Source organism: Ovis aries, chromosome 14, assembly GCF_016772045.2.
Source record: "Ovis aries strain OAR_USU_Benz2616 breed Rambouillet chromosome 14, ARS-UI_Ramb_v3.0, whole genome shotgun sequence".
In the NCBI taxonomy this organism is placed as follows: domain Eukaryota; kingdom Metazoa; phylum Chordata; class Mammalia; order Artiodactyla; family Bovidae; genus Ovis; species Ovis aries.
The window spans coordinates 1,631,864-1,651,790 of NC_056067.1; the positions used below are offsets into that span (position 1 = coordinate 1,631,864).

At 52.7% G+C, this 19,927-nt stretch overlaps 1 protein-coding gene across 1 annotated transcript in view; it reads right to left on the reverse strand.

Moving 5' to 3' along the window:
- Positions 1–4,133: 4,133 nt before the first annotated feature.
- Positions 4,134–19,927, reverse strand: part of FA2H (fatty acid 2-hydroxylase) — a 54,737-nt gene continuing 38,943 nt past the window's right edge. The window contains exons 3-7 of the mRNA XM_015100368.3: positions 16,463–16,605; positions 15,765–15,871; positions 8,488–8,660; positions 6,903–7,155; positions 4,134–5,548 (exon numbers count right to left, since the gene is read on the reverse strand). Coding sequence (XP_014955854.2) covers positions 5,469–5,548; positions 6,903–7,155; positions 8,488–8,660; positions 15,765–15,871; positions 16,463–16,605 — 756 coding nt within the window. The 3' untranslated portion in view covers positions 4,134–5,468. The remainder of the gene's footprint in view (positions 5,549–6,902; positions 7,156–8,487; positions 8,661–15,764; positions 15,872–16,462; positions 16,606–19,927) is intronic.

Sequence of the window (19,927 nt, forward strand, 5' to 3'; positions counted from 1 at the left end):
AGCAAGGCCAGCTGGTCTCCGTGGAGACTAGCTTCAGCCAGACTCCATGGAGAAGTTAGCCAGAAGGAGCTCTGCTCTGGATACATCAGAAGTTAGGTCCCAAGTCTTAACAAATTCAAGAGGACTGAAATCATACCAAAAGATGACATCCACCGTGGTCATCTTTTCTGACCACAGTGGAATGAAACTAGAAATCAATAGCAGAAGGAAAACGGGAAAGCTCATAAATATGAGGAAATTAAACAACTCTTGAACTGCCAGTCTGTCAAAAAAAAAAGAAATCCAGAGAAAATCAGAACGTACCTGGAAAGAAATGAAACACAACATAGCAAACCTTAGAGGATACGACAAAAGCAGTACCAAGAGCTCAGCGATAGGCAGTATGAGTCCAGAGCAATACACGCCGACAGAACACAGGAGAAAGGGCCCTCCCTGCTAGCCCACTGCTTAGAGCCTGCCTGCCCACGCAGGAGACAAAACTTCAATGCCGGATCTGGAAGGATCTCACATGCCACGAGGCCACCAAGCCTGTGCCCACAGCTGCTGAGCCATGGGCCCTGGAGCCTGCGCTCTGCCCTAAGAGAAGCCGCCGCAGTGGGAAGCCGAAACACCACAAGGAATAGCCCCGTTCACCACACTGGGCTTCCCTGGGGGGCTCAGCTGGTAAAGAACCCGCCTGCAGTGCAGGAGACCCCCATTCAGTTCCTGGGTCGGGAAGATCCACTGGAGAAGGGAAAGGCTACCCACTCCAGTGTTCTTGCCTGGAGAATCCCAGGGACTGTGTAGTCCACGGGGTCACAAAGAGTCAGACACAGCTAAGCCCCTGTCACTTTGACTTTCTCGCCGCAACTCGAGAAAGCTCACATGCAGCAAGGAAGATCCAGTGCAGCGTAAATTAATTAAGAAAGGGAGAAAGATCTCAATCAACCAAACTTAACACTTCAAGGAACTAGAAAAATAAGAACAAACTAAGCCCAAGGCTAGCAGAAGGGAAATAACAAAAAGTAGAAATAAACAGAAAAATAATAGAAAAAACTTGAAATGGAGTTTATTCTTTAAAGATAAACTCTACAAACCCTTAGCTACATTAGGGGGACAAAAAGAGAAAACTTAAATAGAATCATCAATAAAAGATATTACAACTGATGTCACAGAAATAAAAAATAATCAAAAGAGACTGTAATGAGGAATTCTCTGGTGGTCTAGTCTTCACTGCCATGGGTCTGGGTTCGATCCCTGGGTGGTAAACTAAAATCCCACAGCGTAGCAAAAGAAAAAAAAAGAGAAACTGTGATAAACAGTTATAGGCCAACAAACTGTGGAACCTAGAAAAGACAGATAAATTGCTAGAAACATACAGCCTCCTCGGACTAAATAATGAAGAAATAGAAAGTCTGAGCCTCGTGGCTCAGTTGGTAAAGAATCTGCCTACAATACAGGAGACCCAGGCTGGATCCCTGGGTCAGGAAGGAAATGGCAACCCACTCTAGTACTCTTGCCTGAAGAATCCCATGGATTGAGGAGTCTGGTGGGCTACAGTCCATGGGGTCGCAAGAGTCGGGCACAACTTAGCAACTAAAACACCACCACCACCATAATTAATACTGGAGATTAAATCCGTAATTAAAAACTTCCCAACAAAGAAAAGCCCAGGGCCAAATGGCTTCACTAGTGAATTCTACCAAACATTTAAAAATGAATTAACGCCAGTCCTACTTAAACTCTAGCAAAATACGGAAGAAGAAAGAACACTTTGAAGCGCATTTTATAAACTCAGCCAAAAGCAGACAAAGGCTTAAGAAAATTACAGGCCAGTATCCCTGATGAATATAGATACAATAATGCACAACAGAATACTAACAAATCAAATCCACCAACACATTAAAAGGATCAGACACCAGGAGCAAGCGGGATTTATTTCTGGGATGCAAGGATGGTAACATATGAAAATCAGTTAATGTGACACACCACATTAACAGAATAAAAACATGATAATCTCAATAGGTGCAGAAAAAGCATTTCACAAAATTCAACACTCTTTAATGGTAAAAACTGTCAACGAATTAGAACTAGGAGGAAATTATCTCAGTATAACTAAGGCCGTGTATTACACTCACAGCCAACATCATACTCAATGCTGCAAAACCGAATGCTTTTCCTCCAAGATCAGGAATAAGGCAAGAATGCCAGCTTCCACCACTAGTAATTCTCCCCCACGTTCTAATCCTTCCATGTCTGTAACTCCTCATTTCTTCAATTGCCTCCTAAATAAACCACTTGCATCCATATTCTTGTTTTAAGATTTGCTTTTTAGGGAAACTTAATGAAGACAGGCTCCCACCTTCATGCTTTCATCAAAACGATATTTTTTCTTCTTTTTCTTATCACTCCTTTCCCCCATATAGAAGATGATAAGGTGTTTCAGATGGAGAGCAGATGAGAGTCTTGGCATTTTCCAAATTTCACATTCATCCCATAGCATCCCTTATTACTTCTCTGTAAAGACATCTCTCTCGATTTTTTGCAGCCATCATATCTTTATAGAAAGTTAGAACTGGAAAGTTCATATATATAGTTTGAGCTTCTTCTCAAAAATAGTAGATGAGATAAAATAATAAGAGAACAGGTAAGGTGGAAAAGAGATGAAAATTTACAATCACCAATTCCGTCACAAGGGTGCAGAGCGTCATGCTGTCATCAGGGGGCAGCAGAGGCCAGGACAGGGGAAAACCAAAGCCCAACATTGTACCCTGCCTGAGATCCGGCAGAGACAGAGTAAGAGAATCGCGCAGTCATGTCCCACTCTTCAGGAACCCATGGACTACAGCCTGGCAGGCTCCTCTGCCCCTGGAATTCTCCAGGCAAGAATACTGGAGTGGATAGCCATGCCTTTCTCCAGGAGATCTTCCCAACCCAGGGATCAAACCTGGGTCTCCTGCATTGCAGGCGGGTTCTTTACTAAGCCGCCAGGGAAGAGAGGAGACCAACATTTACTGGCGCCTGTTACAAGTTGGGCCCAGTGCTGGGTACAATTAGAAATAGTACAAAGTTCAAAGGCAGAGAAAAAAGTCACAGGCTCCAAGCTTCAGGCTTTCCCATCCCCCTAGATGTGTTGGCATCTTGATAATGCCCCTGCTGGCTTTAGCATCGAGTCTTTGACTCCTCCTTAGGCCTCTTGCCCTTGAAGATGAAATGCTGTAACTCTAGCAGATGACCACCGAGTAGGGACGACGCTATGAGTGCCAACTGACTTAAGGTTAAGGGCACTTGCTGTATTAGTCTCCTCTGTAGGGCGGGGCTCATTCCCTTGCTTCCCAAGGCCTTGTGGAAGTTCCTAACCCCCTGGAAAGTTGTAGCGGGCACAGCAGGACGCTCTGGGAGACTCAGTCTAATATTCACCAAGTGGGCCTTTTCATTAACAGATTGGCTCCCTCCTCCCCAAATCTTCTCATGGCTATGCTACAAACTCACATATATTTTGGCGTTTCTTCCTCGTTCTGTTTCAATCTCTTTAAAGAAGGTTTCTGGTTTTTTTTTCAATTAACTTTTTGCTCAAACATGCTCATCTTAGACCTGCCTCCAGTGGACTTCCATATTTACAACTAGTTGGTCCGCTCCTTTCCCTGGGAAGTGATGCCCCGTGGTTGGATCCCGGCCGGTTCCAGGGAATGGAGGTCGGGTTTCCGCTGCTTGGACTGCCGGGGTCCAGCAGCTTGAGGGATGAGTGGCTGTCAGGTGGCCCTAACCTTCAGGCTGGGAACTGCCCGAGCAGGGAGCGGCAGAGGGAGCAGGCGTCCCTCCATGGGCCAGAGCCTTGCCAGCATCAGCTTGTCTCTTTCATTTCTGCCTCTGCATGCTTGGGCAGGCAAATCCAGAGCCCACCTCTGTCAGACTACCGAATTAGACCCTGAGTGATGAGGACTTGGAAAACAGTGACGAAACCCAGTAAGAGGATAAGAGTGGGTCTGCTTTTTATCATCACTATACCCCAGCAAATCTGCACAAGCTGGTCAGTGACCCAGCCAACACTCCTTCCTGTGGGCCCTGGCCGCCCCCTCCCACCCTTCTGCGCCCTCCTGGCCTTGACCAAGTCTGTGAGTTGCCATCAATAACTTGTACCTCACCTTTAGTGGTTTCTTTTCCAGTGTTTTTATTTTTCAAAATATACAATTTATTTACACCTTTATTTCACAATGGTAGTTTGTATATTTATTCCAAAATCTTTAAATAACTCCGCAGTAAACAGTACAAATCACAGGATCGGTCCAACTGCTTCCCTTTAACCTTTACACACATCGCCTTTCAAGTAGTAGTGGTTTGTAGGTAAGAAGGGAACAAAACTAAGACCAAAAAAAAATTTTTTTTTTTTTTACATAAGCTTGACATGTAGGATTAGAAAGGGCAATCTGAGCAGCTACTTGGTCCAGGGCCCAACTAAGGGTATTTATATAGTTTATAAATAAGACCCTCTATGGGCATTGAGGGTTTTGGTTACAAGGAGGAAAGGGTGGGAACACACCCGCGGGGCTGAGGCGGTGTTGCTGGGAGATAAGGCACCTTGTCAAGGCTCCTTCTCGGCTCGAGGAGGCACCGGCTGGAAGGGTCCTGAGTGAGACGGGCAGGGGGCCCACCTATGCCAAGGGGAGGCTGAGAATGCCTGGGGCAGGAGAGGGTTCCCACACACGGAGAGGTCTCTTTACCCTCCTTTGGGGAAAAGCTTTGTGATTCTGGAGGCCAGGAGAGACGGGAGAGCCGGTTCCTAAAGAGAGGGCTGGGGGCTCCCTCCAGCCTTGAGCCCCCCTGCACAGACAGCTGAGGGCCGCCGTGCGGACGCTGGAGGTGTCTCTGCCCAAGGCACCTCGCGGTACATCTGGAGCCGGTCATTGGCAGGGACAGAGGTATCGCCCCAGGATTGGCTGTGGGCCGCGAGAGGCTTCACGCTTTCTCTTCTTCTGAGACCGCTTCATCCATCTCCGTGTTCTCCGGTCCACAACTGCCACACCCTCTCCAGGAAGGAGAGGTGGGCCCCGCAGGCCCCCTCTTCGCGGTGCACGTAGCAGCTCCTGGGCGGCAGGGGGCAGCTCCTAGGGATCCCAGGGTGCTAAGACACAGGCCTGGGCTCAGGGGTCAGTTGCCTTCACTCCCCTCGGGAACGTCCCCGCCAGCCGGCTCCTGGAGCAGTCCTGGGGGCTGGGGCCCTAGGCGGGTGCTGGCGGAGAGGCTGGGGTGCTCCAGGGAAGAGCCGGTCCCCGAGGGCTCTTAGGCCACCCAGCAGACGGGGCACTCCTGCGCCGGGTCAGGAGGGCAGGCTCAGGGTCATCCTCGGTCAGGGTCTCCCCAGGACCCACCACCGAGCCCGAGGGCTGGTCAAAGCCCGCGCTGTCCAGCCAAGCAACTGCCTTGCAGGATCTGGGCGGGGTGGTCTGGGGTAGCGGCCTTGGCAGGGCTGAGGGCGGGGCGGGGCCACGTCACTGCGTCTTCGGGTGGGGCTCTTCCGGAGTGAGGGTGTGGAAAAAGTGATCCCAGAGTTTGCTGCTGATGCCGAACCCTAGGGCGGAGACAAATGGGGAGAAGGTGAGTGGGATCTCTTTGCTTGGAGGGAGCCCAGGCGGGGCGAGCACGTAGGCAAGTTTCAACATCACCCCGGATGAGCTTCCTAACTCCCAGGGCTATCCTGGCAGAGGTCAGTAGCAGGGTACCAGCGTGCCTAGGCTTCCAGGGGTGCTGTGGAAAGAACCTCAAGGCTCTTATCTGGCCTGCCTTCCTGGGAGAGCCTGGCGCTGCCTGCCTCTTCCTCTCTCCCCCAAACAGTCCAGTCGCCTCCTTCTCTCTGAAGATGCCAAGTTCATTCCTGCTTCAAGGCTTCGGACCTGTTGCTCCTGGGATGCTCTTTCTCGAGGCATCAGACGCTGGCTTCTCCTAATTTAGGTCTCAGCTCTAATGGTGTCTGTGTAGTGACGCCTTCCTAGACCACTTCAGCTAGCATTCTGCTCTCCAGTAGGGTAGCCACTAACCCATGTGACTCCTGAGCATTGGAAATGTGGCCCCGGGCTACAGAGGTACTGAATTCCTAGTTTTATTTAATTTTATTAATAATTAACTTACATTCCACTGTAAAAACCTAAACTTGGTTCAGTTATTAGAAAACCTATAGGCACATTTGGAGCAATTCATATATGTGAATCTACTTTTTTGACTGTCAATTTTATAAATTCTAAATTCTATGGATGAAGTATTTCCAATGGAGATTTAGCCCTTGAATGGAGATGAGCTTGTAAAGTGCAAGATACACACCAGATATCAAAGATTTAACAGAAGGACAGAATGTAAACCCTCTCATTAAAAATCTTTTTAGCCACGCTGCACGGCTTGTGGGATCCCAGTTCCCCAGCCAGGGACGGAGCTTCGGCCCACAGCAGCGAGACTGCTGAGTCCTGACCGCTGGACCCCCAGGGCTTTCCCAACAGTGCTTGATCCTATGCTAAAATGATAATATTTCAGTTATACTTGGCCTGGTAAAGTGTATTATTTACATTAACTTCATTGGTTTAGTTTTACTTGTTAACGTGGCTCCTCGAAAATGTAAAATCCCATCTATAACTCACACTGCATTTTACTCACGTGTGTGGGACCCCCTCCCGCTGACATGGCTTCCTGACCGTCGCCTTGCTTTCTTTTCTTGCTGGCACTTATCACTGCTCTGGAATGATCTTTGCTCTTTATTGGTTTCCTGGTTTTTCTGTCTCTGTACAGCCCCCTGCCCCAGGGCCTAGGATGCACGTCCCCCGCTTGCCTTTCTGACTGTGAACCCCAGAACCCAGGCTGGCCCCGGCTGGAAGCTCAGCGGGCGCTGTCAAGGGGAAATGGGCAGCTGAGGGAGGGGTGGCACGGTGGGTCCTCACCCGACTGATGGTGTGCGAAGTGGTGCTTGACGTGGTGGGCCTTCAGGTGGTACAGGTAGGAGCCCTCGTGGGGAGAGCCGAAGTGAAGGTAGTAGTGGATCAGGTCGTAGATGACATAGCCCAGGAGGCTCCCCGCAAACACGGTGCCTGCCACGGCCGCGGACAGGACGAGCCGTAGCAGCAGGTAGAAGGCGGCTATCATCAGGGAGGCCGGCACGGGCGGGAAGACCAGGCGGGAGGTGTCGAAGGGCGCCTGCGGACAGAGGCTCACGCGTCAGGACACCGCCCGGGGCCCCAGGGCCTGCCTGCGGTCACACACCGCACGCTGGCCGGAGACGCTCCTTCGGGAGAGCGGCTGGAGCGGCCCAGACGGGCCAGGGAGGGCGCAGGCCCTGTGGGCGGCTTGGGGAGGGCAGGCCACCAAGCCTGAAGCCCTGGAGAGCCTGCCCGGCCCCAGTAAGCCAGGACAGGAGCTGGGAAGCTCCAGGAACGTGGGGGTGGGGTGGCGTGGGCAAGATGCTCACAGGTAGGAGCAGCTTGCCTGAGAAGCTCCGTTCTGCACTCAAGAGGCCACTCTGGCCCTGGAACTTGCTAGGTGTGGAGAGGAGCCCGGAGCCCCCACCCCCACCCCGAGGACCACGCAGGGCATCGAGCCCGAGGCCTGAGGGCGACGAAGGCACACATGCTGGGCGACCCTGGAGCTGTTGACAGGCAGGTCTCCCCCCCAGGTGGCCTTCTTTGCTCCAAGGGGGTGCTGTCACATTGAACCAGACCACGAAAGAGCCTAGCCTCTGGTCCTGAGGCTTCACAAGCCAAGGGCCTGGCAGAGGTGAAACTTTAGAGACTGCGAGCATTGCGACGAGACCCTCTCTGGACTGAAAGAGGAGAGAGAGCGATCAGGTGACCGAGACAGAACACCACACTGGCGTGGGCCCCCCTCCCCGCGGACCGGAGCAACAGCAGGACCTGCGGGGCTCCGTGCCAGAACCCCAGCTCCTGGTCAAAGGGGAAGGAGGGCGAGGGGAGGGTGGGAACCCTGCGGCAGGACGGGAACAGCGTGGGGCAGGGACATCCTCTGGGAGGACCAGGCTTCCAGTCCTCACTGCTGGGACCCTGTGTGTTGCCCTGAAGGAGCCCCAGGGTGGGTGGATGACCGACAGCATAGACTCTGGCGACCACAGGGGACGACATCCTAGGGTGACCTTGGCTGAATGGCTTAGTTCCTTTATTTCCCCAAGCCTCAGTCTGCCACTCTGTGGAATGGGGAGAACGGCAGCACCCGCTTCAGAGGGAAGGTCCACAAGGTCAGTGATTCTTGCCTGTTTTGATCGATGGTGTCCAGAACAGCACATGGCACATAGTGAGCGGTCAGTGAGCGTTTGTTGAACAAGCAAATGAATGAGCTGTTGTGAGGATTAGCGTTGGGCAGGCATGCTCACTCTGTCCATGGCCGGTTCAGGCTTGGACCCAATCACATGCCCTTGACTTCTCCTCGCCCTCAACCCAACCCCCACCGAGACGGGCGCTCCTGAGGGCAGGCATCAGCAGCATGGCCTGGGGGGGGGGGGGGCACTGCGCTGCTCACCTTGTGGTGCTGGCCGTGCATGGCGAAGTGTAGCATGATGAGGTAAGCGCTGTCGCTGGGCGGCTTCATGTGGAACAGGAAGCGATGGATGAGGTACTCCACGAGGCTCCAGAGGAACAGCCCCAGCACGAAGAGGCCCGGGAACGCCGACTCAGGCATGGCCACTGAGTACTCTGCATCAGGCATGAGAGAGGGAGGTCAGGGGCTGGAGGCCCCAGCGGCCCAGCCCCATCACATTGGGGGCTGCTGCCCTCGGCTCTGCAGCTGCGGGGCCCAGCCCCACCACTGGGACCCGAGAGTCAAAACAGGAAGGACACTGTGAGGATGTGTGTGGGCTTATTTAGGAAGAGTCCCGTCAGAGGACGACTAACGTGGTGGATCACACTGATTTCAGGTATTGAGCCACCCTTGCGTTCCAGGAGTCAATCCCATTTCGTCATGGTGCATAACGCTTTAATATGTTCTAGGATTCAGTCTGCTAGTATTCTGTTGATGACTGCTGCCTCTGGATCCCCGAGTGACAGCTGCTCTGGAGTTTTCTTTCTTGTGGTATTTTTGTCTGACTTTGGTATCACGGTAAGATTTGACTAGAGATCTGAGATCTTCCTTAAAGGGACCGTGAGAGGAACAGCCGCGGCCAGTGCTGGACCTCTGCCCGGTGCTATGGTCTGCATGTGTCCTCTCAGATCCACATGCTGAAACCTAACCTCCAGGGTGATGAGAGGTGCTCAGGTCATCAGGCGAACAGGACTAATTCCCTCATGAAAGAGGCGCGACAGGATCCTCCCCTTTTTGACATACGAGTACTCAAGGAGTCTTTGACCTAGAAGAGGGCTCTCCCCTGACTATGCTGGCACCCTGATCTCAGACTTCCAGCCTCTAGAATCATAAGCAATCAATTTGTCGTTTACAAGCCACCTAGTCTATGCTGTTTTGTTACAGCAGCCCACATGGACTGACACCAGGAAAGAGTGACCTTGCCTCAGTGGCATGGAGGAGAGGGAGAGGTGATCCTGATGAAGCCAGCAGACCTGGGGGCTGTTGATGGAAGATGTTAACAACCATCTCCCCAGGGAAGATGGGGCCAGGGGGACAAGAGGGTCAGGAAAACCCAAGGAGAGAAAGGTTCACTGAGAACATCTAAAAACCACAGCATGCGAGGGAGATGCGAAAAAACGGACGATTAGCCTGGAGACCAAAAGACTGGAGTGATGCCATTATCATCACGTGAGGCCCCTGCGCCCCGCTCCTGGAGGACGGCCTGCAGTCCTCACGGCCTTGGTTCCTTTTCTCCACCTCACTGATTCTCTAACTTCACAGGGACTTCAGCTCTCACCGTGTCTTCAGGTCTACCGTCACCCGCTAAGTTTTACTTCTTTTCTCCACTAGCCACTGCTTTGGTTATACTTTCTCTTGAAAAAAGTGGCAGCTTTATTGAAATACCACTCACGTATCTTACAATTCACCCATTTAAAGTGTATAGTTCAGTGATATTTGGTATATCTACAGTTGCACAACCATCACCACAATTTTAGAGCCTTTTCATCACCCAGAAAGAAACCCTTTACCCATTAGCAGTCATTCCAACCTTTGTCATTTCCCAGAGCCAGGAAACCTCTAATTTACTTTCTGTCTGTCATGTTTTCTGATTCTGGACCCATCATACCAATGGAATCATACAATATGTGGTCTGTTGTGACTGGCTTCTTTTGTTTGCAATATTTTTAAGGTTCACCCATTTTGTAGCATGTGTTAGAACTTCATAATTGTTTACCCACTCACCAGCTGATGGACAGCTGAGATGTTTCTATTCTTTTGGCTATTCTGAATAATGCTGCTATGAACAGTCCTGTTTTTAGTTGTCTTGGGTATATTCCTGGGAGTAGAATTTCTGGGACCTTATTGCAACTATGTTTAACTTTGGGGGCACCACCAAACTGCTTTCTAAAGCTAACCATTCTCTTTTGACCTCAGCTGCCCCCATGCCCTCCCAAGCCTGGATGAGCACAAAAGCCTGTCTCTCCACCCCAGACCCAAGCCGCTGAAGACGGAGGAGCCATGTGTAGCCATAAGTCTGGTGCCCTCAACCTCAGCTAGGCCTCAAACACTGCCTGGAGATCCTTTCATGTCTGCAGGTCCAGCTCCCTCCTCACTACCTTCAAACACCCCCTTTCCCTTCCATCCAGGTTCCTACTTCACAGGAAAAGGACTCCGTCCACCTTCAGCCACCCGATTGTGCTTCAGCCCTGCAACTTCGTGCCCCTCAGAGGAGCAGCGCGCACTCAGGTGCCCGGGCACTGGATGGTGGTTGGCAACAATAGCAGCAGCAGCAGCAGCAAATGTGTATCCACCAGCCCCTACACGCCAGGCGCCACTCAGGTGCTTACACTTCACGCTCGTCTCACTCCAACTTGACGACGGAAGTGCTGGCATTGCCCTTGTCACCGAGGGTGTGGAAGTACAGACAGCTTACATCACTGACCAGCTCACCCTCAGTCTGCCCCCCACCAGCCCGTTCATCCAGCTCCTCTGGGCGTCTTCAGCTCCTCCTCCACTGCTCTTCTGCTCATATTTAAGACTTTCGCGTCATAGACGCAGTCCCTTCATAGCCAAGCCCCCTGAAAAGGTCAGTTAGACTTGAGTCTGCTTCACCTGTTTCCATTAGCTCAAGCCTCTAAAGTCTGCCCTCTTCAAAGAGCTATGAAAGCCATTTCTGATGTATTTCTTGGCAGATCGAAGTAATTTTTTCAATTTATCTCTAAGATTGGCTGTGGCATATGATGCTGTTTTTTGAATCTGTAACCATATCAGTTCCCAGCCTGAGGTTTAGGAACGCCCAGGGAGTCCTTGGTTGGATTTCACAGTGAGCCTGTTGACATGGTGTCCCAAACAGTGCACCTGTGCGCGCCTTTCTGGGGCAGATCCCCAACTTTTCAGATTCTCAGAGCACTGGGACCAACATGACCTGAACACAGAGCTCCACTCCCTGCTGCTGGGACACTTGGCTCTTCTCTTTTCACCTTTTGTCCCCTTTTCCTTTTCCTTCTTTCCTTTTTTTTCTGCCATGGCGCTTGTGGGATTTTTAGTTCCTCAACTAGGGATTGAACCTGGGCCTTCGGCAGTGAGAGTGCAGAGTCCCAACCACTGGGCTTGCAGGCAGTGCCCTCGCCTCTTCTCTAGAGGCCCTCTGTCAGGCTCCACTGTGGAAAACGCCTCTGTCTCCAGGGTCAAAACCTTGACCCTCCGCTCTCAAATGCCCCCGTTTGATCTAGGACGTCAGTCACACCCACCTGTTGACAACCCCCAGATCTGTGTCTCCAGCCCAGCCCTGGATAGCCACTTGCTACTGGCCATCTCCACGCAGCTGTGCACAGCCCCGCCTGCAAGGTCAGCAGCTTCCAAATGAAGTTAATCATCCTCTTCTTCCTTCTCATCCAACCGCACCCCAGGGGGAGGTTAATGACTTCCACACATTACCAAAGCCTCGACTTACAATTCCTCTCTCCCATGTCCAGCCTGTGACACCAAGCTCTGTCAGCTCCCTCTCCTTAATATCTTTCGATAGATTAAAAAAAAAAAAAAGCCAGACACAAAAGACCACATACATAGGAGTCCATTTACATGGCGCGTCCTGAAAAGGCAAGTGTACACAGAAGCGGGTCGGTGGTTGTCGGGGCTGGAGGAGGGGGAATGGGGAGCAGCTTCTCGGGGGGATGGGGTTCCTTCTGGGGTGATGAAAACATTTTGGAACTAGACAGAGTGGTGGCCTGAATCATTCCCTTCAAAATGGTTAATTCTGTATGTATCTCATCTCAGTTAAAAAAACATCTCTTGGGTCAGTTCACTGCTCTGACTCCCCCATGACCTTAGAAGCACCCCACAGCAGCTTCCTGCTCCAACTCTCTGCCCCTACGTGCTGCTAAAACCCTCTTCTGGTACCTCATTCTCCTCAAGTAAAGTCCAGCCCCCCGGCCTGGCACTCAGGGTCCCTTGAGACCAGCCCTGTCAGGCACATCCCTGCCTCATCTCCCCGCCACCCCGTCTGGGGCCCACTGAACCACGTGGGACCCCTGGGGGCCCCATGCTCCCCTCCCCTCCCCACACATCTTTCCTTCACCGGAATCCCCTCCCTCTTTGCCCCGACCTGGGCGGGGTCTGAGGCCTTCCACATCCTCCTTTCCTCATGCTGAACTGTGGCTCTGTTCCACTCGCTCGCCCCCACCAGGTTATGAGCATTTCATGGGCAGAGATGGTATTCTGTTCTGTCTCCTGCACCCTTAACACAGCAGGTGCTCAGACACTCGGGGAAGACTCAAGGGCCAACCCATGCCTCTCTGGAGGGCTGGACATGGATAAGATTTGACCTGTGCTGTTCCAAAGGCAGCCTCTGGTTCTGTTTAAGGAAGCAGTTCTGAAGGGCTGTGCCCAGTGTGAATGGCCGCGGGAATCACTGCAGAAGGAGAGAGCCCAGGAAGGTGGTGGGGAGGAGAGGTGACTTTCCAGCTCTCTGGACCAGATTCCGGGCCATTATGACAAACGGTTCCAAATGAGTCTCCAAACTAAGGAAGGATTTTTCATGCCTCACCTGGAAACTAACACGTAACGCAGCCAAGATTCAACCCCCCAAGGACCCATCTCTCCCAAATCAGGTTGGTGAGCTGCGCTGATGTCTCTCATCAGCAGGGCCTGCGGCGTGCACACCTGGGCCTGACACTTGCCTGTCAGTGCTGCCTTGGCTGGGCGGCTCTGGCTGACCAGGTCCCCCTCTGAGGGACAGCCGGCCACCTCTAGGGTCCTTCGGGACACCCTGCTCAAGTGCAGGGTTCAGGTCTCCACCCTGTACTGTCTATGTGCTTTCTCAACAGTAAAATATCCTGCCAGCTGTGAAGGGCTGTTGCTAGAACTCAGGGAATACAATACCTGGCTGTGTGATAAGTATGTATCTCGGAGGAGCCTGGTGGGCTACAGTCCATGGGGTCATAAAGAGTCAGACATGACTGAGCGCCTTCACTTTCACTTCACTTACATGTAAGAATAATACACTGTGTATGAACATATCATAATAAATAACACTCTTCATATGTTACAGGTCGCTGCTATGATCTTTAAATGTTATCTGTCAAATACGTCCAGCCACAGTCCTCCTTGGGCAGCATTTTCTCAGTTCTTGCAGGGCTCTGGAGGGTCCCTGGTTGGTGGAGGAGTTTCCCTCCTAAAGTGCAAGAGCCCTTCCTTGCTGCGTAGGTCACTTCTCAGCAGGGAAAGGACTGGACATACAAAAGCATTCCCTGGCCACAGGCTGGGGTCCTGACCTTTGCTGGGGCTCCCACCACAATCCCTGCCTAGGGTGTTCCTCGGCACCCACTCTAACGCACCTCCAGGAACCGTGCTGGGGGCCAGCCGGGAGGTGAAGACCCTCTCTGCTTTCCAAAGCATTTTCACACACGTGCACCTGTGAGTTTCAGCCTTGAACTGCTGCCTCCCCGCAGCTCCCACTGTTCCTCGGCACCCTGAGTTCCTGCATTTCCTGCAGCGTATCTCTTGTCCAGGAGCTGAGCTGGGACCCTGCCGAGTCTCCACTCGCCTCGCTTCGTGGCTCTGTTTTCCCTGCCTGGGCCTGGGCCTTGCCTGGCAAGCCAGGGGTGAAGGAGGCGTGTGCGGCTCTCTCGCCACCGTTGCTGGCATCCTGGTCACAGGCCCACTAACCCCTACACTGGACCTCTATTAGCACATTTCAGCCCTCCACAGCGCCGTCAAATCACCCGCGCAGCCTCGCACCAGAGTTGCCTCCTATAGGTCAAGGCTCTGCCCGCCCCCTCACCCCAGCACCACCCCTGTCGGCCCATCAGGCCGGAGCTGGTACCGAGTGGCATCTCCGGAGGACTCCTGCAGAGGGACCTGGGCCAAAGCTCCAGCGTCCCCTTCTCCCTCCGGCCCCAGCCCTGTCGGCCCCGCCACTGTTGGCGATTGTTCGGGGAGCGCTGGGCAGAAACAGTGGGCGATTCAGTGAGCAGGCCGTCTGAGCAACAAGCCCTGTGCTGTGCCTGAGCTATTCAGTGTGGGCAGAAGTGGGTAACCTTGGCTTGAGGGGTGCACACATTAACCCTTGGTGTCTGGGAGCAGCCTTAGCTCTGGGGGACTTTCTGCAGCTGTCTCAGCCCCACCCCATCCTGGACCAGGTGGGGAAACTGGGGCTCCCCGCACTGTGGCTGTGGCCCCTCTCATCTAGACCATTCAGCCCTCAACTTGTCCTCTTGGAGGAGGTGGGCAGGAGACAGCCCCGGAGTGTGGAGAGAAGGAGCTTGCATTTGGCGCACACAGGGGGTCAGGGCCTCACAGTCAGGAATGTGACGTGTGATCAGGAAAGGTACCTCTTCCACCTGTCCCCCCAACCTGGCTTCTGTCTGAGCCGCTCACCATGGGCGAGCACTTTCCCAAGGCGGACTCTGCCAGGATGGGCAGATTACCTGGGCAGGTGGTCCGGACCTGGAGGCCTGAGGTGGGTGATGAACTGGGGAGGCAGGCTGGCAGCAGAGACCACGCCGACACGGTGCTGCCCTGAGGCTCAGCCTCACTGGCTCTTCTCTCTGTCCCCTGCCTGCCTGGGTGACACCTGGCAGCTACATCCTAGCCATGTGAATCTGACCTGCTTGCTTAACTTCTTAAGGTTCCATTTCCTTATCTCTAAAAAGGTGTAACGATAAGTTCCTTGCTTGCGGGCTGTTGGGAGGGTTAAATGAGATGATCCCTGGAAAGTCCCAGACATGTGATGAGTGCTCAGCAGAGGTTACTGGGGTCAGGCTTCTGCTGATGGCCCTTTGCCCGGGGAACACTCTAGGACACCTAGGATCTGATCTTTGTTTCTAATCTTTCTCCTCCAGGTACTAATCTCTGTTTTGTTCGTGTGAACCATTCTGAGTTCAGCTCTGCTGTCCTACCTGGTGAAATGACTTAATTTAGTTTCCTGACAAACAACACCAGGTCATACTTTTTCTGTTCTTTGACTCAGTGGAAATCCCCTTCTTTACTGCTGTACCACTTGGTGAAATGATTTAATCTAATGTGTGTCTGGTTTTTTTTTTTTTTAATTCCTCTTTTGGAGGGTAGGGAAGTCTGACCTTCCTTTTGGAAGAGTATTTCTACAGATAGACCTCATTTTAAAATGCTTGTGATGTGGTTCAGGGTTCTAAGGTCTCAGAAACTCAGGAGCAGGAAGAGCACCAAGGTCCCACCCCCAGGAGCTACGGGAGCCGCACAGCAGGAAGACCAGACATCACCTGTGGCGAAGGGCGCCAAGAGCTGCACGTTGCCCTGGGTGAAGGCGCCGTAGTAGGACCAACTGAGGTACAGGACCAGGGGGACCCAGACGATGGGGACGCTGTACCTGCAGGAAGACCATCAGGGTGAGAGAGACACATGCAGAGCAGCTTGAGTCGGCCCAGCTTCCGAGACATACCTCGCCACTAGAGGGGGGACGAGAAGGTACTAAAGCAGGTGCAGAGAGCGCATGGAGACCTGCTGTCAAAGGGACACCGCTGCGGGGGTGGGGAAGGCAGGAGGAGGAAAGAAGAGAGCAGCTGTGAGTCTCTCTCTCTCAGTCTCCGAGTTACTGGAACCGAAAACGAAAAGCATCCCTGTGGCTGCTGACAGCGCAGTTGCATAGGGGCTGACCTCTCCTGGCAGAGGAGGTGATCGCAGGCAAAATAGCCCCCCAAGGGCAGCGGAGGCTAAAAGCGCCTCTCAGCAGTCTGGAACAGAACAGGAGGGACATTCAAAGCAGCTTCTGGCTACATGCTGGGTTGCCACTCGGTGGAAAACACCATGCGCAGGGATAGATTATGCCCGTGGCATGCTCCACTGTCGCCAAGAGCTTGCAGTACAGCTCTGGGCTCCAGGGAGGGACCCTTCCCCTTCGCGTCTGGCTGGCACCATCAGGAGAGGGGACAGCCCACCGTGACCCCAGAGCAGGACTCACCAGACGGCCTTGCTGAGGGCCTCGACAAAATCTGAGTGGAAGAGGCGGATGGGCCTGGACACCGGCTGGTGGACCCACTCATCATACTTCTCTCCCAAGTGGCCGACCTGCCACAGGAGGGGCTTCTGCCAGTCCACCAGGTCCTTCAGGAGACAAAGCCAAGCGAGCACTTGAGAGTCACACCGCTTTGTTCCCCCGGTTACGGCATCCCCTCCCCAGCCCCACCTCGACTCCCATGGTCTGGATGGAGCAACGCACCCTCGCTGCTGCGGAGATCAGGAACTAACCCTTCATCCCAACCCTCGGGCCACGGAAATGGGGTCCCGAACAGGCCCATGGCCTAAGCTGGTGCAGCTGGTGCATCATACACCCTTTCCTCTTGCTGGGACGGCGAGGTTTGCGGCGCATGACCCTGGAGTTGCCAGGGGAGCCTGTCTGAGGACTCAGTCCACACAGAGGATGGTCAAGTCAGGAACTGGAGACACCAAATTCTGGTGATGACATCGGAGTGCCCAGATTCAGCACTGCATGCCTGAAGCTTGAAGTCTTAACCAGGATTCTTCAAGTACAGGAATCAATACAGTCTGTAGGAGGAATCAAGTAGGCCCTTTCTCCTCCACCAAGGCCTTTCTTCTTAGTGGCGGCCTAAGCAATTCATTCATTCATCCACGCAAACAATCATTCATTCAGCACTTTTCTTGACATACACGCTGGTTGCTGGGGAAAATAAACAACAATGGAAAAGACCATCTTTGCTTTATATAGCTTAGTGCTGAAGCGGAGTTCAGGCTCTAGAGGCGGGCGCTATCACTTCCTGTGTGACTCTGAGGAAATTACCTGACTTCTCTGAGCCTCAGTTTCCCTAGCTACCAAACGGAAGTAATAATAATGCTACTTGCATAAGTGCTCAGCAAGGTGAGACAAGCCAGGCAGGATTATTTAATGGTGATGCACGCAGGCTGAGGTTCGGAGGCGAATGATTGGTACAAATGTCTGCGTCTAGGGTGGGAGAGGAGGGCTTTGCACAGACAGTGAGGTTTGGGTCTGGGTTCATACAGTGTGGAAGACTTAGCAGGAGGGACAGGGAGACGGAGAAGTGGAGTTGAGAATGACCAGGGCCTGTTTGGTCCCTTGACTTTGATCTGTGGGGCAGCAGAAAGAAATCTGCTGAGGCTTTAGGTGACAGGACACCCAGTGTCAGGCCCAGAGGCTGTCCCCAAGGTGAGGATGGATGTGTACCACAGAAGTACACACAGGCTGATTCCCAGAGGTGGAGAGGAAACATTAGAGACTGCTTTTGATATATTTCTCTCAGATATAAACCATATTTGAATGCTTTCTAATGTACATAATACAAAAATACATAAGTTCATGCAAATAATTTATGGATAATTAAAATGGACATATAACGAAGAATATGCTCAAAATGTTTTACTTATATGGTCACAAGATCAAAAAAGTATGGAGGCCACAGCTCTGGGCAATGAGCAGCCCTTGAAGATTTCTGATGAGTCGGTGTAGTGAAGATTAATCTAGACCAAAGTCATTAAAAAAAAAAAAAAGACCTTGGAGTCAGGCAACCCCCCTCAAAGCCCAACCCTGCTGTTCATGAGCCGTGGGATCCTGGGCAAGCGTCTACCTCTCAGAGCCTCTCGGCTCTCATGTCTGTGAAGCCAGGTGTGCCTGGACCCCCACACGTGATAGGAGAGAGGGGTCCATGCACCCCATGTCTGGTGCTCAGGGGGTTCAATGAACCTCCAGTGCAGGGGGCCAGGCTGCCACTGCGAGTAAGAAGGGAGGTGGTGTCCGGAAAGGAGCGGAGAAAACGGACGTGGATACGTGTGGAGGACGGAAGCCAGGGAGGAAGCATCGACTGTAGTCCACAAGCCCACCTTCCCATAGCCCCAGCTGGAACCTGCTCCATGCACAGGCCTCCGCGCCGCAGCTGGCCCGGGCCCAGCAAGGGTCCCCACCCGGCCATGAGAGCCTTGGAGCAGGGGCAGAGGGTCTCGGGGCAAGTGGGGAAGGTCCCCAAGCATTCTCTCTGCCTGAGTCCAGGGGGAAAGGCCCAAAGATGCCGTGGTTCTGGCCACGTGAGCCTGGCAGGTCCCAGGTGCTGACAGCCTTCATGCCTCTCAGGCTGGAAGATGACCCAGGGCAGCCCAGCACCATCCCACGCAGCACCAGTAACACCAGGTGACCGTCCAAACCCTGGCTGACTGTGACAGTCCTCCTGGCCCCAGTCCTCACGCCTCCTTGCCTTGGGTCTAGCAAACAGATCACTGGGCGCCGGCTGACTCATTCCTGCCATTCCTCTGCCTCTCGTCTCTCTCACACACACATTCTCTCTGTGTCTCCCTTACACATACCAGCAAAGAACTGGAGGAACCAGCTAGTGGCCTGTGTTTACATCTTATCTTGCAACAGACCACAGAATCCCACCTCAGAGCAGCTCGGTCAGGAGCACAGCAAGCGCGCGAGGCTTTGTCCCTGTTGTGCCAACACCGAGGGCGGAGAGTCACAGAGCCCTGCTCGCGTGCTGAGCGTGGCTCTGGATCCTTCACAGGAGCTAAGCCCTCCGATCCCCACCGGACCCCTCACGCGGCAGGTGCGGCATTGCTGCTGGGACGCAGATGGGGAAATGGAAGCTGAGGAACTTGCCAGAGACTGCTCAGTGAAGACACTGTGATGAATTGGCCCCTTTATCACTGGGAAATACAGGCTCTGGTAGGAGGACTTCTTGTCCTGAGTCCTTTTCGTCTGATTCTCGTAGAAGCTTCCTCATGCTTAGCGGCTGCATGATCTACCTTGCCCACCCTTTCACTTTCACCTTGCTCACGTCTCACGTTTGAAGTGCGTCCCTTGCAGACAGTGTACAATCGAGTCTGACTCTTCCATCCAGTCACTCTCTGAATTTTTATCTTTAATTTTTTTGATCCTGCTGCACAGCATGTGGGATCTTAGTTCCCTGACCAGGGATGGAACCCGAACCCCTAGGACTGTAAGTGGGGACTTCTCTGGACCGCCAGGGAAGGCCCCACTTTAACTGGAGTATTCAGTCCATTTACCTTTAAGGTTGCCTTGCTATTTGCCTGCTCTGCTCTTCACTTCTTGACTTGCTTGCATTGATCAAGTATTGAAAATATTCTAAATTATCTGCTCATCTTAGTGATGCCTTTTTTGGTGTTCTTCGCAGTTGCTACCACCTCTGTCTGGTCTTTATGTGTCCACTTCTGCATGCACACGACACTTGATTCAGACTCAGCTACCTTAGACGAGAAAAGTTGCCAGCTGTGGCACAGCACTGCTAACAGGTAGACCTCTTTTTCAGCCAAGAAGCAGTTTGGGCAAATTTTCCCTATTTTCCCTTTATTTTGTGAGGCGCGCAGAAAACAGCATGGGATTTGTGAGCTTAATTCAGCTGAGACCCAGGGAGAAACGTCTAGGTGAGCAAAAAGCAAGGAT